Consider the following 21,439-nt stretch of genomic DNA (forward strand, 5'->3'; position numbering starts at 1 on the left):
TGACAGGTTAGGGTTTCTCAATTAAGTAAATGTTGTTTATCGGCGTGACGTTGGTGACGTCACTGAGCGATAGATTCGAGACAAGAAATTGGATCCGTAGAAAGTTGTTGTTTTGATAGTTTGATACAAAAATAAATGTACAAATCCCCACTGCTAATATCTTGTGATATATATAGTAAAAATATGGTAAAAACAACAACAACAACAACAAAAACATACATTTTAATGATGGAATCTACCGCCAATGATCAAAATGATTTACTTGAAGTACTGCGCATGCGCGGTCAGTAGGGGACGCGAGGTGGGAAAATTGCTGGTGTGTGCTGCTGAACCTGAAACAGAAACAACGTGGGACGAAGTTTGTAACTTCATGGACTGAAGCCGAGGACAGAACAACGCTCTTCGGTTGGACATTCATCCCGTAAGTTCTCCTTCTGTCCACTTCCTGCTCTGATAGGAGAAATGTCGGCTGGTCGGTTGGTTTCAGGAGCCACTCCGGTGTAATGCTGAAAGTAACGATATGTTCGATTAACCGCGTCGACCAGCTGCTCGTCGCATGTTGTGTTAACACGTGGTAATTTGAACACGTACATTGCTGACAGTCCGCGTGCCTGGATGACGTAACACGGAGTAAACACCATGTCGCTCAGGCCTTGTTTAGCCAAGATGCAGCAGCTTCATTTAGCACGTAAGAACAGTTGGTGCTCCTTTCAGATGCACCTCACGGCCATGTACCCGGAGAACACTGAAGAACATGTACCCGGAGAACACCGGAGAACACTGAAGAACATGTACCCGGAGAACACTGAAGAACATGTACCCGGAGAACACTGAAGAACATGTACCCGGAGAACATGTACATGTACCCAGAGAACACTGGAGAACACCGAAGAACATGTACCCGGAGAACATGTATATATGTACCCGAAGAACATCGGAGAACACTGAAGAACATGTACCCGGAGAACATGTACATGTACCCAGAGAACACTGGAGAACACCGAAGAACATGTACCCGGAGAACATGTGTATGTACCCGAAGAACATCGGAGAACACTGAAGAACATGTACATGTACCCGAAGAACATGTACCCGGAGAACATGTACATGTACCCAGAAAACACCGGAGAACACTGAAGAACATGTACCTGGAGAACAGGTACCGTAATTTCCGAACTATTGAGGCACCTGAATATATAAGCCGCACCCACTGAATTTTTAAAAAATAATTATTTTGAACATAAATAAGCCTATGTCTATAAGCCGCAGGTATCACGCGGCCGACCGGTACATTGAAACAAATGAACTTTACACAGACTTTAACGAAACACGGCTCGTAACAAAAATAAAAAATAGTGGTAAACAGTAGCCTACCAAGAAAGTCATCGGTCACTATCTTCCTCCTCCTGTGCACTGAAACCACTGAAGTCATCTCCTTCGGTGTCGGAGTTGAACAGCCTCAGAATCGCTTCATCCGATGTTGGATCGTTTTCATTGTCGCTCTCGTCACTTTCATCCGGAGGCAAATTCCCCGCTGAGCTCATGCTGCCCTCTTCAACACGCAGCAGTCCAGACTTTCCAAACCCGTTGATGATCGTGGATTTTTTGACAACGCTCCACGCTGTCAGGACCCACTGGCAGACTTGACCAGAAGTTGCTCTTCGCATGCGGCCCGTTTTAGTGAAGGATTTCTCCCCACTTGTCATCCAAGCCTCCCGCTGAACACGGAGCGCCACCTTAAATGCACGATTTAAACTGATGTCGAGTGGCTGCAAATACTTTGTTGTGCCGCCAGGAATCACAGCTGGAATAGAGTTTGTCCTCTTGATGGCTTCTTTCACAGAATCTGTTGTGGTCCCTCACGCTGTCCAAAACGAGCAATGCCTTGTTCCTGTGAAAGAATCCTCCCGGTCGCTTGCCGTAACACTCCGTATGCCATTCATGATTTAGGCTTTCCGTCATACATCCTTTCTTGTTGACTTTCACAACAATTCCTCTCGGGAATTTTTCTTTTGGCATCGTCGTGCGTTTAAAAATCACCATCGGTGGAAGCTTTTCTCCCGATGCCGTGCAGCTCAGAACACGGGTGAAGTGCGTTCGTTTTTTCATGCCCGGTTGTTTTCAGCGTGACGGATGATTCGCCTTTCCTGTTGACAGTCCGAGTGAGAGGCAGGTCAAACGTCAGAGGAACCTCATCCATATTTAGGATGTCGTGCGGGCCAATGGGATGCTCCGCTGTCTTTGCATCAGTGAATTTGCGGAAGTTTGAAACGTTTTCCTCGTAGTCGGGAGAGAGCTGCTGACAGACTCGTCCGTACCCTGATGGACAGGCCTTTACGTCTCATAAATCTGAGACACCACGACGGTCCACCTCTAAAATCCTCAAACTTCATTGCGGTGGCGATTGTTTTAGCTTTCAGTCGGATCTGCGCAGTTGAAACACCTCGGCCGTCTGCTCTCTGTGTGTTGACCCAGTCTTCCAGCTCATTTTCTAGTTCGGGCCATCTGCTTTTCTTCCCTCTGAAAGCTTTAGTTGTCTTTTTGCACTGAGTCAATTCCTCACGCTGCTGTTTCCAACGTCTTATCACCGACTCATTAAGACCAAGCTCCCATGCAGCAGCTCTATTTCCTTTTCCAACAGCCAGATCGATCGCCTTCAACTTGAAAGCCGCATCATGTGCATTTCTTTGTGTCTTTGCCATGATGATGGTGACAAAATGACGACCGTAATCAGAATGATGGGAAGTTTGAGCGCGCCCGGTTTAATCTAAACGGTAAACTAAAAAGTTACATTGTTTCACCTGAACCCGTTCGGCAATTTCATTGGTCGAAAGCTTCATGCCGCCAAAAAACTGAGCACCGTCACAGAATGTGTTTTTTGCTCAGTTTTTTGGCGGCATGAAGCTTGTGAAAGTGGGAAAAAATCCATAAATCATTGTCATCAGCGTCATTGTTTAAGCCGCGAGGTTCAAAGCGTGGGAAAAAAGTAGCGGCTTATAGTCCGGAAATTACGGTACACCTATCCGAAGAACATCGGAGAACACTGAAGAACATGTACATCTACCCGGAGAACATGTACATGTACCCGGAGGACACCGGAGAACATGACTGATAAACCCACGATAATATATAATATAAAACGGCTGCAACCACTATTTTTGCCAATTATTTTTTGACACATTGATCAATAATGAGTTAATTGTTGGAGCATACATTTTTGAACTTTGTTTTGTGTCTGTTTCCACAGATCCCTCAGCCATCCTTTACAAAGCAGAGGGCTCAGCACCTCGCTGCCTGTGTGTGAGAGAGAGAGAGAGAGTGTGTGAGTGTGAGAGAGTGTGTGAGTGTGAGTGTGAGTGTGAGAGAGTGTGGAGGCTGAAGGCCCTCTGGAGAGACCAGAAACCCACCATCCCTCAGCGTGAATGTTAATTTGTCTGGACCAATCAGCAGCATGAAGATAGCGGTTGAAGGGTGTTGCCATGGTGAGCTGGATAAAATCTACGAGACAATTGACTATCTAGAGAAAAAGGAGGCGGTGAAGGTGGACCTGCTGCTCTGCTGTGGAGACTTCCAGGCGGTGCGAAATGAAGGAGACATGAAGTGCATGGCAGTACCAGCCAAATACAGGATGATGCAGACATTTTACAAGTCAGTTGTTGTTTTCATATTTACAGAACTTGTGAGATACGAGTGCGGGTATTTCATACTGTGAAACTGCTGTCACAGATACTACTCTGGAGAGAAGAAGGCTCCGATCTTGACCATTTTCATTGGAGGGAACCACGAGGCGTCCAATCACCTGCAGGAGCTCCCTTATGGAGGCTGGGTGGCACCAAACATTTACTATCTGGGTAAAGAAGCAGCAGAATACAGATGTGTCCACCTGCCTGTGAGACGCCACCTGTTTGACCTGACCGTGTGTCCTCAGGTTACGCTGGTGTGATTCGCTACAAAGGGATCCGAATCGGTGGCCTTTCTGGAATCTTTAAATCCCACGACTACAGAAAAGGTACGTTTTACATGTCGAAACAGTTAAAGTTAGAAACACGGCGTGAAGTTGACCAAGAATGTGTCTTCTTCCAGGTCATCATGAACTGCCTCCATACAATCCTGAAACCCTTCGAAGCGTCTACCATATTCGAAACATCGAGGTTTTCAAATTAAAACAGGTAAATATCATAGAACAGCTTCCTCTCCTGCACTACGGAAAGCTTCTTTATTTAACGTATGTTGTCCTTATTTGCACTCAGGTCCAGATGCCCGTGGACATCTTCATGAGCCACGACTGGCCTCGTGGGATCTACTACTACGGCAGCACGGGCGAGCTGCTGCGCAAGAAGAAGTTCCTGCGTCAGGAGGTGGAGTCGAACACGCTGGGAAGTCCTGCAGCCGAGGAGCTGCTCGCTCACCTGCAGCCCAGCTACTGGTTCTCTGCACATCTGCATGTGAAGTTTGCTGCCGTCATGCAGCACCCGGTGAGACGACAGCTTTTATTATTGCTGCTCAGTATCAGCTGCTGATAGATTTCTAATTGATTTGAAGTACAAAACAAATCCACAAATTTCTGACACCAACTCTGACTTCTCTTGTCTTTAGCCTAAAGGTGGCGCTGCACCGCGGGTCACCAAGTTCCTGTCTCTGGATAAATGTCTCCCCTACAGGGAGTTCCTACAGGTGAGAGGACATGTTGGTCTTCAGGTTCATCGCTCACAGCACTGAGAGTTATATCGTGATGTGCACTTGTGTTTTAGATTGTGGATGTTCCAGAGCGGCCGGGTTCGTCCGAGGGTCTGGAGTATGATCCAGAGTGGCTGGCTATTCTGAAGGCCACCAACAGCCTGCAGAGGACCACCCCCCACCCCTGGAACCCCCCGGAGAACAACGGCCTGCATGAACGGTACGTAGACGTTTAGACATACAATCGGAGGCACATCAGTCAGTCCGAGGACGTTTCTGTCTAAATATCTACAGCCAGATCTTCTACTTCCATCATGCTGGTACTGTTTTATTTTTCGTCCTTGCTGAGATTAGATTTGTCTAAAATAACGACTGACGATGTGAAGACAGACACTGAAGGTCACTAAGCAAAAAAGCAATATACAAGAAGGGAAATATACACCGGTAATAATATTTTCAATAAAATTGTAGTTTTGTAGTAGCTTAAAACACATCAAACTCGTTTGTGTTGATTCCAATGATCAGAGTTGACCAGCTGACGTCTCCCTCTCACACCTTTCGCAAACCTTTTTCCAAAACAGTTGGAATTCTGTGTAAAATGGAAATAAAAACAGAATGTGATGATTTGTAAATCATGCAAACCCATGTTGAATTAGAATAGAACAAAGACATGGGACCACATTTCACTTTCAAAACTCCAGAACCTTGTTCCCTCAGCGCCGTGACGTTTACAGAGTGTTAAAAGAAGAGGAGATGCAACACAGCGGTCACGTGACCCCGTCACAACTCTTTTAACTGTGTTGCTGCAATCACGTTAAACATTTGCATATATTTTCATTAAGCAATGAAATGTCTGTTTCAACATTTGATTATTATTTTTGCTTCTGGGTTTACACGATTGAAGAAGGATAGTCTGTTTTTTTGGAGACGGGGTTGTACTGTGACGACTCAGCAGTTTTCTAACGGGGGCCGTCTGCCCCCCTCAGGTGGGACTTCAGCGCCTCAGAGGCAGCGATGATGCAGGTGATGGAAGATCTCGGCGGGGAACTCGCCATCCCAGACAACTTCAGCCGGACGGTGCCATCCTATGACCCCAACAAGCCCCAGTCCCACGCCCCCCCGAGCTGGAGCACCAACCCTCAGACCACCGAGCTGTGCGCCAAGCTGGGTCTCACGGACATCTACGCCCAGGCTGGGCCGGGAGGGGCGGAGCTAGGGAGAGCTCAGGGTCGTCTCAGAGGGGAGGACGACGAAGACGATGGACATAGTGTTGGAAGTGTGGACGAGCCCAGCGAGTACCCCACCGATACTTCAGGGTTGTCAAGTTCATTTAACCCCGACGAGATAACTATCGAGGAAGAGTGGGAGGAAGAGGAGGAGCAGGGAGGGGAGGAAGAGGGAGGGAAGGAGGAGCAGGGAGGGGAGGAGGAGGGTGAGTCCAGAGCAGAAGTGAAGGCAGATGATGTCCCAGCAGGCCGTATGATTCTACCAGAGCCCAGATGTGGCGTCTCGCCCACTCGTCCACCCCCCCTCATGAAGCTGCCCCCTCCCTCCCACTCGACCCCGGTGGCGGCCGGTGAGACGGCGTCAGGAGGAGAAAGGGAGGGACGGTGTGACGGCGGCGATGACGACGACGTCACTTTACGCATCCTGAAACGAACCAGCGACGAGAGCAGAGAAACTGACAGCAGAACCACGACTCCCAGAATCAAACGCAGGAACCAGCTCATCTATAAAACAGCGGAGGACGAGGAGTGTGACGAGTAGAGGTCAGAGGTCAGGACGAGAGGAGATTAGTCAGATTTAGATTCATTTATGTTTTGGCTTCCTGGCCTGAATTCGGCTCCTCACAGAGCTGTGAGGCTTTATTAAAATGACCTAAAGGCGGCTTCTACAGAAAGGCAATTAGAGCTATGACAATATTTCTTTGGTAAAATATGATTTTTATACATTTTAAACCAAGAGAATTTTAGAAAACAGATTTTTGAGTTGTTTATTTTTTCTACGTGTGATTTCAAGATGCCAGCAATGTTTAACGAGGCTGAAAAGGTGAAAATATACTTTTTTAAACTGAATTGACAAACAAAAGAAACACTTGAAATGTGTCTTAGTCTTTTGCTTCCTGTTTTAATGACCCGTCGTTGTCCTTGTATAGAACATAAACCTGCTGGTGTGTATATGGTGAGCTGTTCGAGTTGTGGGAGGAAGAGTCTTGGTTTTTTAGTTTTCATTTGTATACTGAATGAAAATGATTTTAATTACTTGACTATATTTTTTTTTGTGAGGGTTGTGCATCTGAAAATAAAGTTGAGGAAAAGATTTCTCTGAACACCGATGTTTGTTGAAATCAGATTTATAGCATTGATTAAAGTCCTTGAAATGATCCATTCTAGGTTCACATGTGTGCTCCACTCAAATCAACATCCACTTTCATTAAAATTAAGACAATAGATAACATACAGTGTATTCGACAGCTTCTCTTTACATCCACACAAAGAGCCTAAACAGCCTAATGACGCGTTATGGGTCTATAGACAAGCCAGCGTCAGCGAGATGGTTTTCCTGCATGTTGTGTACGAAGCACACGCTGAAGAGAGAACGGGGGAGTAGGCACTTCTGTTTCCTTAACGCTGCCGTGGACGGCCACCGAGCGCCGCTCCGTCTGAAGGGTTCATACCGACACCAAAACCATGAAAGGTCATCAGGAGTTCGTTCAGGGTTGCAGATCTATTAAGGCCTTCCTGTCTAAATCAGCCTGAAGAATCACCTGGGAAATCTCTTGCTTTTTTACACCTCTTACAATGTCTTTTATTTCTAATGATCTAATTTGCAAAGTCCATCCGTGTTGGTTCTAAAGTCTGCCCGAGAGCCTTTGAGCAGTGGAGTCGACCTCTGGAGGGTCTCCACACGGCCTCATTCATCCCGAGGTGCTGCATCGCCTTCGTTGCTCTAGTCAGCTCCGGACCAGCTCATATGGCCCCAAACTATGTCACCCTATTTCTGTGATAACAATATTCTGTAGGAGAGGACTATTCAATATAGTTTGTCTTTAAATATTTCATTAAAACTAAATGATCTGTTGTTAGTTTGTAAAATCCAGATTGTGCAGGAGAGCCATGCTTCTTGTTGTTATACAAAGCAACGTACGTCATCCTGTGACGGTGTGAATAGTATCACAGCATCACAACATTTATTTTAATCACATTAAAACAATAATACCATATGGCACACACCACAGTCACGAGGCTTTAACATGATCCCAGATGTGACAGATACACTCTTTATGACCAACTTCAATCTTCAAAACTGTTGGATCTTTTCCAAATGGAAACCCAGCCGGTCCTATGAGAGCCATGTTTGGCATTAATAACAACAATAATCTGTGTGGAACTAGAGCCAATATAACAGGATTAATCAGGTTAACAGGACCATGGATCCTCGCTGGAAGAATCCCGAAAGGCGATGCAGCATCTCTAACTTGAGAAACTAAGATTCCTCTTATGTGACTCGTCTGATTTATTTTGAGAGGATTTCCGAACTGTTTGTGGATAACATTAGAGCTACGCTTCAATCCTCCTCGTTTTTTCTGATTTTTTTTTTTACCGTTATGAAGCTTCTCTGTATGTTCCAGAAAAACAATAAAAGTATGATGATAAAAACAAGATCATGCAACAACTGCGCCTGAAGACAAGGACAGATGAGGTACATATTAAACAGGAGATGTTAGATGACCATGAAGTTATTACAAGCCTCATGGTTTCTTTTATCTCTGAAACTCCACAGGGACCCGACGAGGCCTGTAGCTTCACCACATACACCGACATCTACATTTCCTGCATACTCACTGTACCGATGAACCAATCAGAAGAGATATTCACTGGAAGCAGGGATTTAGTGAATGTTGTTCTGTTCTCTGCTACTGACATATCATGAGCTCCAGCACAGTAATATCAGTTATACACACCAGAGCAAGTCACTGCACCTCAGCACTCCTTCATCAAACAACCCGGTCAGCCGGGCCGAGCACATCTATGTGAAACAAGGTCAAACCATCAATCTTTTGAAAACATTGGGATTAAATCAGAGCTTTAGTTGCGTCTCGATCTGGACTAAAGAAGAAGATACTGAAGCATCACAGCCAGCAGTGAGGAGAAGTCTACATACGGGACAATAAATACATACAAACGCACTTATTCAGGACAAGCTGCAGGGGGTCTAATCTGGTCTGAGATACACGATATGGCTTCACAGTAGGATTTGGTTGATTCGGGGCTGAGAGGAAGACTGAGCTCTGTCAAAGGAGAAGAAGGAAGCAGCCTCGACCTCCAGTAACCATCGGCCTTCCTTATCTTACGTCTCGGCCCTCGATTTCTTCTTCTTCCCCTTTCGGCCCCTCGTCAGCGTGTGCTGCTCAGTTTGTGCCTCTTTGCGTAATCAGGGCTGTGACTGAAATGAAGCAAGGCAGAGTGAAAACCAAAGAAATTTCACAATTAGTGCTAAATACTACAACAGGCTCGCTACTGTCTTCCACCTTTATTTCCTCCTCTCAACCTCAGTCTTTGAAGACCTCCACTTGTGATTTGCGGATGCAGTTGTTGGTCGAGACACAGACGGGAAACGCTGTGTCTGTCCTCCATTGCTTTTCTTCTTTTCCTTTCTCTCTTTCTCTCCTTTGAATATGTGTCTGCTGGGACAGGAGGATGACAGCAGGGCGGGGGGGTGAGGAGACGCCGGGCTTCCCCCCATCAGGCTCCCCCCCGGAGGTCGGTCGAAGGAGACGAGATGATCGGAGGGCGGTGGTGGTGTGGGGGTGGAGTACAGGTGGGGGTGGTGGAGGTCTAGTTCCCTCCACAGCAGGCTCGGGTGGAGTGGGCGTCGGGGTCCTGCAGGTTCACCCCCCGGTGCCGCGCGGCATGTGTCGGATTCTGGGTGTCGGTTTTTGGCATCTTTTTTGCTACATCAAAACAAAAGTAGACATCTCGGTCTCGGAGGACATCAACGGCTTCACTCACCTCAAAACCTTTCACTCACGTCAACGTTAATATCTTCATACTGGGAAGAAATCTGTTTAAAAATCCTGCATCTACAATTGAACCTGGATCCACACAACACTGATCAATAACTGGAAATATGAACTATACTTTTTTTATTCATATCAGCAACTGATAAGAAACTCATCAAAATGGTCTCGATTGCACCGTTAAGCAATATTACTAATAAATCCTCATTCCAGATGGTGGATGGACGGTCATGTGTCCGATTTTTTGATCAAAGTAGGTAAAACAATGTTCTGGTGGAAATGCTGACCATGTAAAACAAAACCTCAACTAAATCCACTAAACTCAATTTAAGTTTCTTAGAACATTTTACCCACATCAACTGGGACTGAGCACAAATATATCTATATCTATAGATATATCGGTCGGTCGGTCGGTCGGTCGGTCGGTCGGTCTGTCTGTCTGTCTGTCTGTCTATCTATCTATCTATCTATCCATCCCTAAAATCAAGACACTGTCATTCATAAATAACCCAAAGAACCTCACCGATGGCCAAGAAGAGCTCGTTGACGTTCATGGCCGTCTTGGCAGACGTCTCCATAAAGAGCAAGCCGGTGTCTTCAGCGTATGTCTGGGCTTCCTGCAGCGCACAAACACACGGACAAACACAAACACAACAATGGCCCTCAAACACGGGAAGTATAGAGAACATGTGGAACCACACTACATGGGGTTCATGTTGTTCATTCAGGATTTTCTGACAACACGGATCTTGAATGCAACATTGTCAGTTGGCAGCTGAAACCAGAATTCCGGGGAGCCAAATAAAAACAGTGCATCCAGAAAGTATTCACAGCGCTTCACTTTTTCCACATTTTATGTCACAGATTTATTCCAAAATGGATTTAATTCATTTTCCCCCTCAAAATTCTACACACAATACCCCATAATGATAATGTGAAAAAAAAATTGTTTTTAATTTTTGCAAATCTATTAAAAATTTAAAACAAAAAAAAATCCCATGTACATAAGTATTCACAGCCTTTGCCATTACACTCAAAATTGAGCTCAGGTGCTTCCTGTTTCCACTGATCATCCTTGAGATGTTTCTACAACTTGATTGGAGTCCACCTGGTAAATTCAGTTGATTGGACATGATTTGGAAAGACACACACCGTCTTAAGGTCCCACAGTTGACATGTCAGAGCACAAACCAAGACATGAAGTCCAAAGAATCATCTGTAGACCTCCGAGACAGGATTGTATCGAGGCACAGATCTGGGGAAGGGTACAGAAACATTTCTGCAGCATTGAAGGTCCCAATGAGCACAGTGGCCTCCATCATCCGTAAATGGAAGAAGTTTGGAACCACCAGGACTCTTCCTAGAGTCGGCCGCCCGACCAAACTGAGCGACCGGGGGAGAAGGGCCTCAGTCAGGGAGGTGACCAAGAACCCGATGGTCACTCTGACAGAGCTCCAACGTTGCTCTGTGAAGAGAGGAGAACCTTCCAGAAGGACAACCATCTCTGCAGCACTCCACCCAGCAGGCCTGTATGGTAGAGTGGCCAGACGGAAGCCACTCCTCAGTAAAAGGCTCATGACAGCCCACCTGGAGTTTACCAAAAGGCACCTGAAGGACTGTCAGACCATGAGAAACTAAATTCTCTGGTCTGATGAAACAAAGATTGAACTCTTTGGCCTGAATGCCGAGCGTCATGTTTGGAGGAAACCAGGCACCACTCATCACCTGGCCAACACCATCTGTACGGTGAAGCATGGTGGTGGCAGCATCATGCTGTGGGGATGTTTTTCAGCAGCAGGAACTGGGAGACTATTCAGGATGGAGGGAAAGATGAATGCAGCAATGTACAGAGACATCCTTGATGAAAACCCTCTCCAGAGCGCTCTGGACCTCAGACTGGGGTGAAGGTTCATCTTCCAACAGGACAACGACCCGAAGCACACAGCCAAGATAACAAAGGAGTGTCTTCAGGACAACTCTGTGAATGTCTTTGAGAGGCCCAGGCAGAGCCCAGACTTGAACCCGATTGAACATCTCTGGAGAGATCTGAAAATGTCTGAGCACCGACGCTCCCCATCCAACCTGATGGAGCTTGAGAGGTCCTGCAAAGAAGAATGGGAGAAACTGCCCAAGAATAGGAGCCAAGCTTATAGCATCATACTCAAAAAGACTTGAGGCTGTAATTGATGCCAAAGGTGCTTCAACAAAGTATTGAGCAAAGGCTGTGAATACTTATGTACGTGTTATATTTTCGTTCTTTATTTTTGATAGATTTGCAAAAATTAAAAAAAACAACTTTTTTCACGTTATCATTATGGGATATTGTGTGTAGAATTTTGAGGAATAAAATTAATTTAATCCATTTTGGAATAAAGCTGTAACATAAAATGTGGAAAAAATGAAGCGCTGTGAATACTTTCTGGATGGACTGTATGATCAAAATTGGCTCTTATGTTGTGACATCGAATTATAGACGCTGGGTCGGAGCTCCCGCTGCTAACGGCTTGGTGTCATCATGTAAACCTCCCTTACAGAACTGCTCCATGTTCACATGATTACATCACGTCTTTCACATTCATGCTGCCAATCTGCTGCATCACGACATCCCGACCGTGTCCGACTGGAATCCCGTCCGGGTACGGGGAGCTCCCCGAACTCATCGTCATGTTCAGTTGGAGGCGACTTCCACTTTGTCTTGCTGGACGTGGCAACGAGGAGATGACTATATTATGAGAAGATGGCTATATTATGAGAAGATGGCTATATTATGAGAAGGTGGCTATATTATGAGAAGGTGGCTATATTATGAGAAGGTGACTATATTATGAGAAGATGGCTATATTATGAGAAGATGGCTAAATTATGAGAAGATGGCTATATTATGAGAAGGTGACTATATTATGAGAAGGTGGCTGTATTATGAGAAGGTGGCTATATTATGAGAAGATGGCTAAATTATGAGAAGATGGCTATATTATGAGAAGATGGCTATATTATGAGAAGGTGGCTATATTATGAGAAGGTGGCTGTATTATGAGAAGATGGTTGTATTATGAGAAGATGGCTATATTATGAGAAGATGGTTGTATTATGAGAAGGTGGCTATATTATGAGAAGGTGGCTGTATTATGAGAAGGTGGCTGTATTATGAGAAGGTGACTGTATTATGAGAAGGTGACTATATTATGAGAAGATGGCTATATTATGAGAAGATGGCTATATTATGAGAAGATGGCTATATTATGAGAAGGTGGCTAAATTATGAGAAGATGGCTATATTATGAGAAGGTGACTATATTATGAGTAGGTGGCTGTATTATGAGAAGGCGGCTATATTATGAGAAGGCAGCTGTATTATGAGAAGACGGCTATATTATGAGAAGACGGCTATATTATGAGAAGATGGCTATATTATGAGAATGTGGCTATATTATGAGAAGGTGGCTATATTATGAGAAGGTGGCTATATTATGAGAAGGCAGCTGTATTATGAGAAGACGGCTATATTATGAGAAGATGGCTATATTATGAGAATGTGGCTATATTATGAGAAGGTGGCTATATTATGAGAAGGTGGCTAAATTATGAGAAGATGGCTATATTATGAGAAGGTGACTATATTATGAGAAGGTGGCTGTATTATGAGAAGGTGGCTAAATTATGAGAAGATGGCTATATTATGAGAAGGTGACTATATTATGAGAAGGTGGCTGTATTATGAGAAGGTGGCTAAATTATGAGAAGATGGCTATATTATGAGAAGGTGACTATATTATGAGTAGGTGGCTGTATTATGAGAAGGCGGCTATATTATGAGAAGGCAGCTGTATTATGAGAAGGCAGCTGTATTATGAGAAGACGGCTATATTATGAGAAGATGGCTATATTATGAGAAGGTGGCTATATTATGAGAGGTGGCTATATTAAGGTGGCTATATTATGAGAAGGTGGCTATATTATGAGAAGGTGGCTATATTATGAGAAGGTGGCTGTATTATGAGAAGGTGGCTAAATTATGAGAAGATGGCTATATTATGAGAAGGTGACTATATTATGAGAAGGTGGCTGTATTATGAGAAGGTGGCTAAATTATGAGCTAAATTATGAGAAGATGGTTGTATTATGAGAAGATGGCTATATTATGAGAAGTATTATAAGGTGGCTATATTATGAGAAGATGGCTATATTATGAGAAGATGGCTAAATTATGAGAAGATGGCTATATTATGAGAAGGTGACTGTATTATGAGTAGGTGGCTGTATTATGAGAAGGCGGCTATATTATGAGAAGATGGCTATATTATGAGAATGTGGCTATATTATGAGAAGGTGGCTATATTATGAGAAGGTGGCTATATTATGAGAAGGTGGCTAAATTATGAGAAGATGGCTATATTATGAGAAGGTGACTATATTATGAGAAGGTGGCTGTATTATGAGAAGGTGGCTAAATTATGAGAAGGTGGCTAAATTATGAGAAGATGGTTGTATTATGAGAAGATGGCTATATTATGAGAAGATGGTTGTATTATAAGGTGGCTATATTATGAGAAGATGGCTATATTATGAGAAGATGGCTAAATTATGAGAAGATGGCTATATTATGAGAAGGTGGCTATATTATGAGAAGGTGGCTATATTATGAGAAGGTGGCTATATTATGAGAAGATGGCTATATTATGAGAAGGTGGCTAAATTATGAGAAGGTGGCTATATTATGAGAAGGTGGCTATATTATGAGAAGGTGGCTATATTATGAGAAGGTGGCTAAATTATGAGAAGATGGCTGTATTATGAGAAGGTGGCTATATTATGAGAAGATGGCTATATTATGAGAAGATGGCTATATTATGAGAAGATGGCTAAATTATGAGAAGATGGCTATATTATGAGAAGGTGGCTAAATTATGAGAAGATGGCTATATTATGAGAAGGTGACTATATTATGAGAAGGTGGCTGTATTATGAGAAGGTGGCTAAATTATGAGAAGGTGGCTAAATTATGAGAAGATGGCTATATTATGAGAAGGTGACTATATTATGAGAAGGTGGCTGTATTATGAGAAGGCAGCTGTATTATGAGAAGATGGCTATATTATGAGAAGATGGCTAAATTATGAGAAGATGGCTATATTATGAGAAGGTGGCTATATTATGAGAAGGTGGCTATGTTATGAGAAGGTGGCTATATTATGAGAAGGTGGCTATATTATGAGAAGGTGGCTATGTTATGAGAAGGTGGCTGTATTATGAGAAGATACGCAGTACTGAGTTAGCGTAGCTTCTCTGTTAGCTCTACCCAGTTTGTCCGTTCTCCTCAGACCTTTGTACATAGAGCTAACGCTCACTCCCCCCCCCCCCCCCCAGTTACCTCGTACTCCACCAGTCTCTTCTCTGCCAGGTCAGCCTTGTTCCCCGCCAGAGCGATTACGATGTTTGGACTCGCCTGCCGCTGCAGCTCCTTCACCCACGCTTTGGCTCTCTCGAACGTCTCCTGCACAAACACAGCAGAGGTCAAACACAGCAGAGAGGTCAAACACAGCAGAGGTCAAACACAGCAGAGAGGTCAAACACAGCAGAGAGGTCAAACACAGCAGAGAGGTCAGACCAGCAACCCACGGACACACTGGGCGAGAAGGAGGTGGACGCTGAAAAATACATTTGTGTGTGTGTGATTTCCTTTTTTTATCAATTGAGCAAACTGCAAACCTCCTGAGTGGACTGAAGTATGGAGGTGGCGTGTATGTTAATATTAATATCAGATTGTCTGGATGTTGGTTATCAACATCTGTTCCTGAATTTATTCTTTTATTATATTGTTTTGGTAGAGGGAAATAAACTGGCAACGTCTGACCAACACTTCTGCAGCCAGAAGTAACCGTGAGGTAACCGGAGGTGTTTGTACGCACCGGCTTGGTGATGTCGAAGACGACGATGGCCGCCTGCGCTCCCCGGTAGTACATAGGAGCCAGGCTGTGGTACCGCTCCTGGCCCGCAGTGTCCCAGATCTCGAACTTCACCGTGGTGTCATCGAGGCACACCGACTGAGCCAGAAATGCAGCTGCAAACAGGAAACACCACGTAAAAAACAGTCACCCTCTAACCAACACTCCACCAACACTCCACCGACACTCCACTACACCGACACTCCACCGACACTCCACTCCACCGACACTCCATCGACACTCCACCGACACTCCACTACACCGACACTCCACTACACCGACACTCCACTACACCGACACTCCACCGACACTCCACCGACACTCCACTACACTGTCACTCCACCGCCACTCCACCGACACTCCACTCCACCGACACGCCACTCCACCGCCACTCCCCCGACACTCCACTCCACTGACACGCCACTCCACCAACACGCCACCGACACGCCACTCCACCGCACCGCCACTCCACTCCACTCCACCGACACTCCACTCCACCGACACGCCACTCCACTCCACCGACACTCCTCTCCACCGCCAAGCCACTCCACCGACACGCCACTCCACCGACACGCCACTCCACTCCACTCCACCGACACTCCACTCCATCGCCACTCCACCGACACGCCACTCCACCGACACTCCACTCCACTCCACTGACACGCCACTCCACCGACACGCCACTCCACCGACACTCCACTCCACCGACACTCCACTACACCGACACTCCACCGACACTCCACTCCACTCCATCGACACGCCACTCCACCGACACTCCACCGACACTCCACTCCACCGACACTCCACTGACACTCCACTCCACCGACACTCCACCGACACGCTACTCCACCGACACGCCACCGACACGCCACTCCACCGACACTCCACTCCACCGACACGCTACTCCACCGACACGCCACCGACACGCCACTCCACCGCCACTCCACTCCACCGACACGCCACTCCACCGACACTCCACTCCACCGACACGCCACTCCACTGACACGCCACTCCACCGACACGCCACCGACACGCCACTCCGCCGACACGCCACTCCACCGACATGCCACTCCACCACCACTCCACCGCCACTCCACCGCCACGCCACTCCACTCCACTCCACCGACACTCCACTGACATTCCACTCCACCGCCAAGCCACTCCACCGACACTCCACTCCATCGCCACTCCACCGACACACCACTCCACCGACACTCCACTCCACTCCACCGACACTCCACTCCACTCCACCGACACTCCACTCCACTCCACCGACACGCCACTCCACCGACACTCCACCGACACTCCACTCCACCGACACTCCACTCCACCGACACTCCACTCCACTCCACCGACACTCCACTCCACTCCACCGACACTCCACTCCACTCCACCGACACTCCACTCCACTCCATCGCCACTCCACTGACACTCCACTCCATCGCCACTCCACCGACACGCCACTCCACCGACACTCCACTCCATCGACACTCCACCGACACTCCACTCCACCGACACTCCACTCCATCGACACGCCACTCCACCGACACTCCACTCCACCGACACTCCACTCCACCGACACGCCATTCCACCGACACTCCACTCCATCGACACTCCACTGACACTCCACTCCGCCGACACTCCACTCCGCCGACACGCCACTCCACCGACACTCCACTCCACCGACACTCCACTCCATCGCCACTCCACCGACACTCCACTCCACCGACACTCCATCGACACTCCACTCCATCGCCACTCCACCGACACTCCACTCCACCGACACGCCACTCCACCGACACTCCACCAACACTCCACTCCACCGACACTCCACTCCATCGACACGCCACTCCACCGACACTCCACTCCACCGACACTCCACTCCACCGACACGCCATTCCACCGACACTCCACTCCATCGACACTCCACCGACACTCCACCGACACTCCACCGACACTCCACCGACACTGCACTCCACCTACACGCCACTCCACCGACACTCCACTCCATCGCCACTCCACCGACACTCCCTACTCCACCGACACGCCACTCCACCGACACTCCACTCCACCGACACTCCATCGACACTCCACTCCATCGCCACTCCACCGACACGCCACTCCACCGACACTCCACTCCACCGACACGCCACTCCACCGACACTCCACCGACACTCCATCAACACTCCATCAACACCAGTCCTCACCTCCGATGGTCGTCTCCTGGAATTCGTCGAACTGGCCCTTGACGAAGCGCAGCACCAGGCTGGACTTGCCCACGGCCATGTCGCCCAGCAGGACCAGCTTGAACTGGCAGATCTTGGTCTGCGGCAGTGTGCCGTTGGAGCGGCCTCCGCTCCCTCTGGAGCTCATGGCGACAGCAGGGGGCGTCGGCCTCCTCCCTGGAGACGGTGCTTCTGGATGTCGCTCACTGCCTCCCAACACACTGCAGTCCCCCGATGATCTCAACCTCTGCTCTCTCCGGGTTTTGTCTGTGGTGGAAGGAAGGTACATCACGTTTCACTTCACATTCACTTCTCTTTCATTCTCAGGTCAACAGAACCGTCTCCCAGTGGCTCTGTGGTGTCTGAACATCAGAGAACATCTGAGAACATCATCACAGAACATCATCAGAGAACATCAGAGAACATCTGACATGCTATCAAGGAGAGAAAGACACCAGTTTGCATCGCAGCTGCACTGATTCTTCTTTTACGTGGAAGTCAACAGTGTTTGTGTCCGACTTCAAGAACGGACAGAAGTCTCCTCCTGCAACAGAGATCTGATCTATTGAACTGAGATCTGATCTATTGAACTGATCTGATCGGATCTATTGAACAGAGATCTGATCTATTGAACTGATCTGATCGGATCTATTGAACTGAGATCTGATCAATTGAACTGATCTGATCTATTGAACAGATCTGATCTGATCTATTAAACTGATCTTATCTATTGAACAGAGATCTGATCTATTGAACTGATCTGATCTATTGAACAGAGATCTGATCTATTGAACTGATCTGATCTATTGAACAGATCTGATCTATTGAACAGATCTGATCTATTGAACTGATCTGATCTCTTGATTGCTAACTGTGTTCAATGACTTAGAAACATGTCTGTAAACATCAGTCCATTTCCAGCTGTGTTCCAGCTGTGACAGCGCAGTCTGGTGGGGATGCTGCGCCTCTAATTGCGCCGCTAAGCCTCCATCACTGCAGCACATGAGTCGTTTGAGACGTGATTGACAGCTCGGAGTCGGGCTGTTCAATAAGAAAGCAGGCAGATCGGTTCCCAACACCGGGTAGCTGTGAGGTGAAGGCGGATCCCTCGGTGAACGTTATCACGCGACCAGCTCCGTATCTGGCGTGACGTGCTAACGGGACACCGCTCCGACCACACCGGGTCGGACCGGACCGAACTGAACCAAAGCTTCGTAATTCGACGTCCAATCCTACACACCGATACGACCAGTTCATGTGAACAACATGTACCTGGAAGGGGAAAACATACCGTATATCCTGTCGTTTCAGCGGCTCAGGTATCGCAGGCTTAACTGTTGACAATTTGGCTGTCAGCTGGTAAAAGAAAAACGGTAACACTTCCTGTAAATTGGCGCATGCGCACTGATGGCCGCATTGTCAATCCGAAAAAAAGTACCGCATTCCTGTTTTTTTAGTGCAGTGGTGTTAAAATAGAAATTAGAAAGCACTGAAATGATATCAAACCGAGAAGATGAATGCAGAGATACCTTATCAAATACAACTGTAAAATGAGCAAGTAATAATCACAAATGAATATAAATAAATAATACCTTTAAAACCGGTTCCTAAAAAGTTCTCATTTGAGAATGTAGTTCCAGCAATTGAAGACCCTTTTAACTACGTAACCAGAAGGTTGTTATGGTGATCATAATAATAATAATAATAATAATAATAATAATAATAATAATAATATTCTGATAACGTGTAGAGAAACATTCTTTTAAGACTTATTCTTGAAAGTCTTAAAAAAAAAAGCCTGAGAAATATTCCCTGGAGATTTTTAAAAAGGAAGTCTAACGTTACATTAAACAACAACAACAAAGCCAGGTCAAATTTGGAGATTGTATGGGTCAGTATATGTGAGTAAGAACTCCACAATGAGAGATGAAACTCAATAAATCATCAGGCTTTACGTAAAGAAAAATACTAATCAGTTAATACATTTATTGAGCACATAAATTAAATAGGATTCAGGGTGTTTGAGGTGTTTCTATTTACGAGGATTAATGTAAGAAATTGAAAATAAATTAAGACGAAGAAAAAATTTAAGTCGCCTTGGAACTAATTGTTCTTGAGATAAAGAAGAAACAGGATTTCGGGGCTCACATATAATATTGAGCTTATTAAAAACAAAACAGATTTGTTTCAGTAAAAAGTATGAGTGGTAAATAAGAACAACAATAATAAATACAAAGATATATATATATATATATATATTTTTTTAATTTTTTTATTTTTTAAATACTTGTTTATTGTTTATTGTTTTTGTTTGTTTGTTGTTGTAGGTGTAAGAACTGCCTCCAGTATCATGGAGCTGTGAATGAAGGTTTATTGTTTACTTGTTTGTTTGTTTGTTTGTTTGTTTGTTGTAGGTGTAAGAACTGCCTCCAGTATCATTGAGCTGTGAATGAAGGTTTATTGTTTACTTGTTTGTTTGTTTGTTTGTTGTAGGTGTAAGAACGGCCTCCAGTATCATGGAGCTGTGAATGAAGGTTTATTGTTTACTTGTTTGTTTGTTGTTGTAGGTGTAAGAACTGCCTCCAGTATCATTGAGCTGTGAATGAAGGTTTATTGTTTACTTGTTTGTTTGTTGTTGTAGGTGTAAGAACTGCCTCCAGTATTATGGAGCTGTGAATGAAGGTTTATTGTTTACTTGTTTGTTGTTGTAGGTGTAAGAATGGCCTCCAGTATCATGGAGCTGTGAATGAAGGTTTATTGTTTACTTGTTTGTTTGTTTGTTTGTTTGTTGTAGGTGTAAGAACTGCCTCCAGTATCATGGAGCTGTGAATGAAGGTTTATTGTTTACTTGTTTGTTTGTTGTTGTAGGTGTAAGAACTGCCTCCAGTATCATGGAGCTGTGAATGAAGGTTTATTGTTTACTTGTTTGTTTGTTGTTGTAGGTGTAAGAACGGCCTCCAGTATCATGGAGCTGTGAATGAAGGTTTATTGTTTACTTGTTTGTTTGTTGTTGTAGGTGTAAGAACTGCCTCCAGTATCATTGAGCTGTGAATGAAGGTTTATTGTTTATTGTTTATGGAGCTGTGAATGAAGGTTTATTGTTTACTTGTTTGTTGTTGTAGGTGTAAGAACGGCCTCCAGTATCATGGAGCTGTGAATGAAGGTTTATTGTTTACTTGTTTGTTTGTTGTTGTAGGTGTAAGAACTGCCTCCAGTATCATGGAGCTGTGAATGAAGGTTTATTGAAGGTGTAAGAAGGCCTCCAGTATCATGGTGCTGTGAATGAAGGTTTATTGTTTACTTGTTTGTTTTTGTTGTAGGTGTAAGAACGGCCTCCAGTATCATGGAGCTGTGAATGAAGGTTTATTGTTTACTTGTTTGTTTGTTGTTGTAGGTGTAAGAACTGCCTCCAGTATCATGGAGCTGTGAATGAAGGTTTATTGTTTACTTGTTTGTTTGTTGTTGTAGGTGTAAGAACTGCCTCCAGTATCATGGAGCTGTGAATGAAGGTTTATTGTTTACTTGTTTGTTTGTTGTTGTAGGTGTAAGAACGGCCTCCAGTATCATGGAGC

The 21,439-nt window shown here is 45.5% G+C and overlaps 2 protein-coding genes across 5 annotated transcripts in view; one reads left to right on the plus strand and one right to left on the minus strand.

The window, feature by feature from the left end:
• Positions 1-6,535, plus strand: part of dbr1 (debranching RNA lariats 1) — a 91,300-nt gene extending 84,765 nt beyond the window's left edge. The window contains exons 1-9 of one of the 4 annotated variants that reach the window (XM_069724837.1): positions 2-421; positions 3,248-3,648; positions 3,727-3,851; positions 3,929-4,009; positions 4,084-4,169; positions 4,251-4,475; positions 4,597-4,674; positions 4,752-4,897; positions 5,664-6,535. In XM_069724837.1, the coding sequence (XP_069580938.1) occupies positions 3,452-3,648; positions 3,727-3,851; positions 3,929-4,009; positions 4,084-4,169; positions 4,251-4,475; positions 4,597-4,674; positions 4,752-4,897; positions 5,664-6,444 (1,719 nt within the window). In that variant the 5' untranslated portion in view covers positions 2-421; positions 3,248-3,451 and the 3' untranslated portion in view covers positions 6,445-6,535. The other 3 variants (XM_069724834.1, XM_069724835.1, XM_069724836.1) reach the window with 3 other exon arrangements.
• Positions 6,536-7,014: 479 nt separating this feature from the next.
• Positions 7,015-19,266, minus strand: rab5b (RAB5B, member RAS oncogene family). Its single transcript, XM_069724838.1, has 6 exons — positions 19,159-19,266; positions 17,850-18,134; positions 15,607-15,758; positions 15,069-15,191; positions 10,221-10,314; positions 7,015-9,631 (listed from the first exon to the last, which is right to left on the minus strand). Exons 2-6 carry the CDS (start codon positions 18,013-18,015, stop codon positions 9,516-9,518), a joined length of 651 nt encoding a protein of 216 aa, XP_069580939.1. The 5' UTR covers positions 18,016-18,134; positions 19,159-19,266; the 3' UTR covers positions 7,015-9,515.
• Between the last annotated feature and the right edge of the window lie 2,173 nt (positions 19,267-21,439).

Source organism: Brachyistius frenatus, unplaced genomic scaffold (genome assembly GCF_029030835.1).
Source record: "Brachyistius frenatus isolate BFR_SWC_R1_liver_20210118 unplaced genomic scaffold, ASM2903083v1 Contig_398, whole genome shotgun sequence".
NCBI lineage: Eukaryota > Metazoa > Chordata > Actinopteri > Embiotocidae > Brachyistius > Brachyistius frenatus.

Coding starts and splice junctions, on each gene's coding strand:
- rab5b (XM_069724838.1), bottom strand. CDS start 18,015: ATGAGCTCCAGAGGGAGCGGAGGCCGCTCCAACGGCACACTGCCGCAG. Junction 15,192..15,606: donor TCTTCGACATCACCAAGCCG/GTGCGTACAAAC, acceptor GTGTTTGTGCAG/GAGACGTTCGAGAGAGCCAA. Junction 10,315..15,068: donor AGAGACTGGTGGAGTACGAG/GTAACTGGGGGG, acceptor TGTGCGCTGCAG/GAAGCCCAGACATACGCTGA.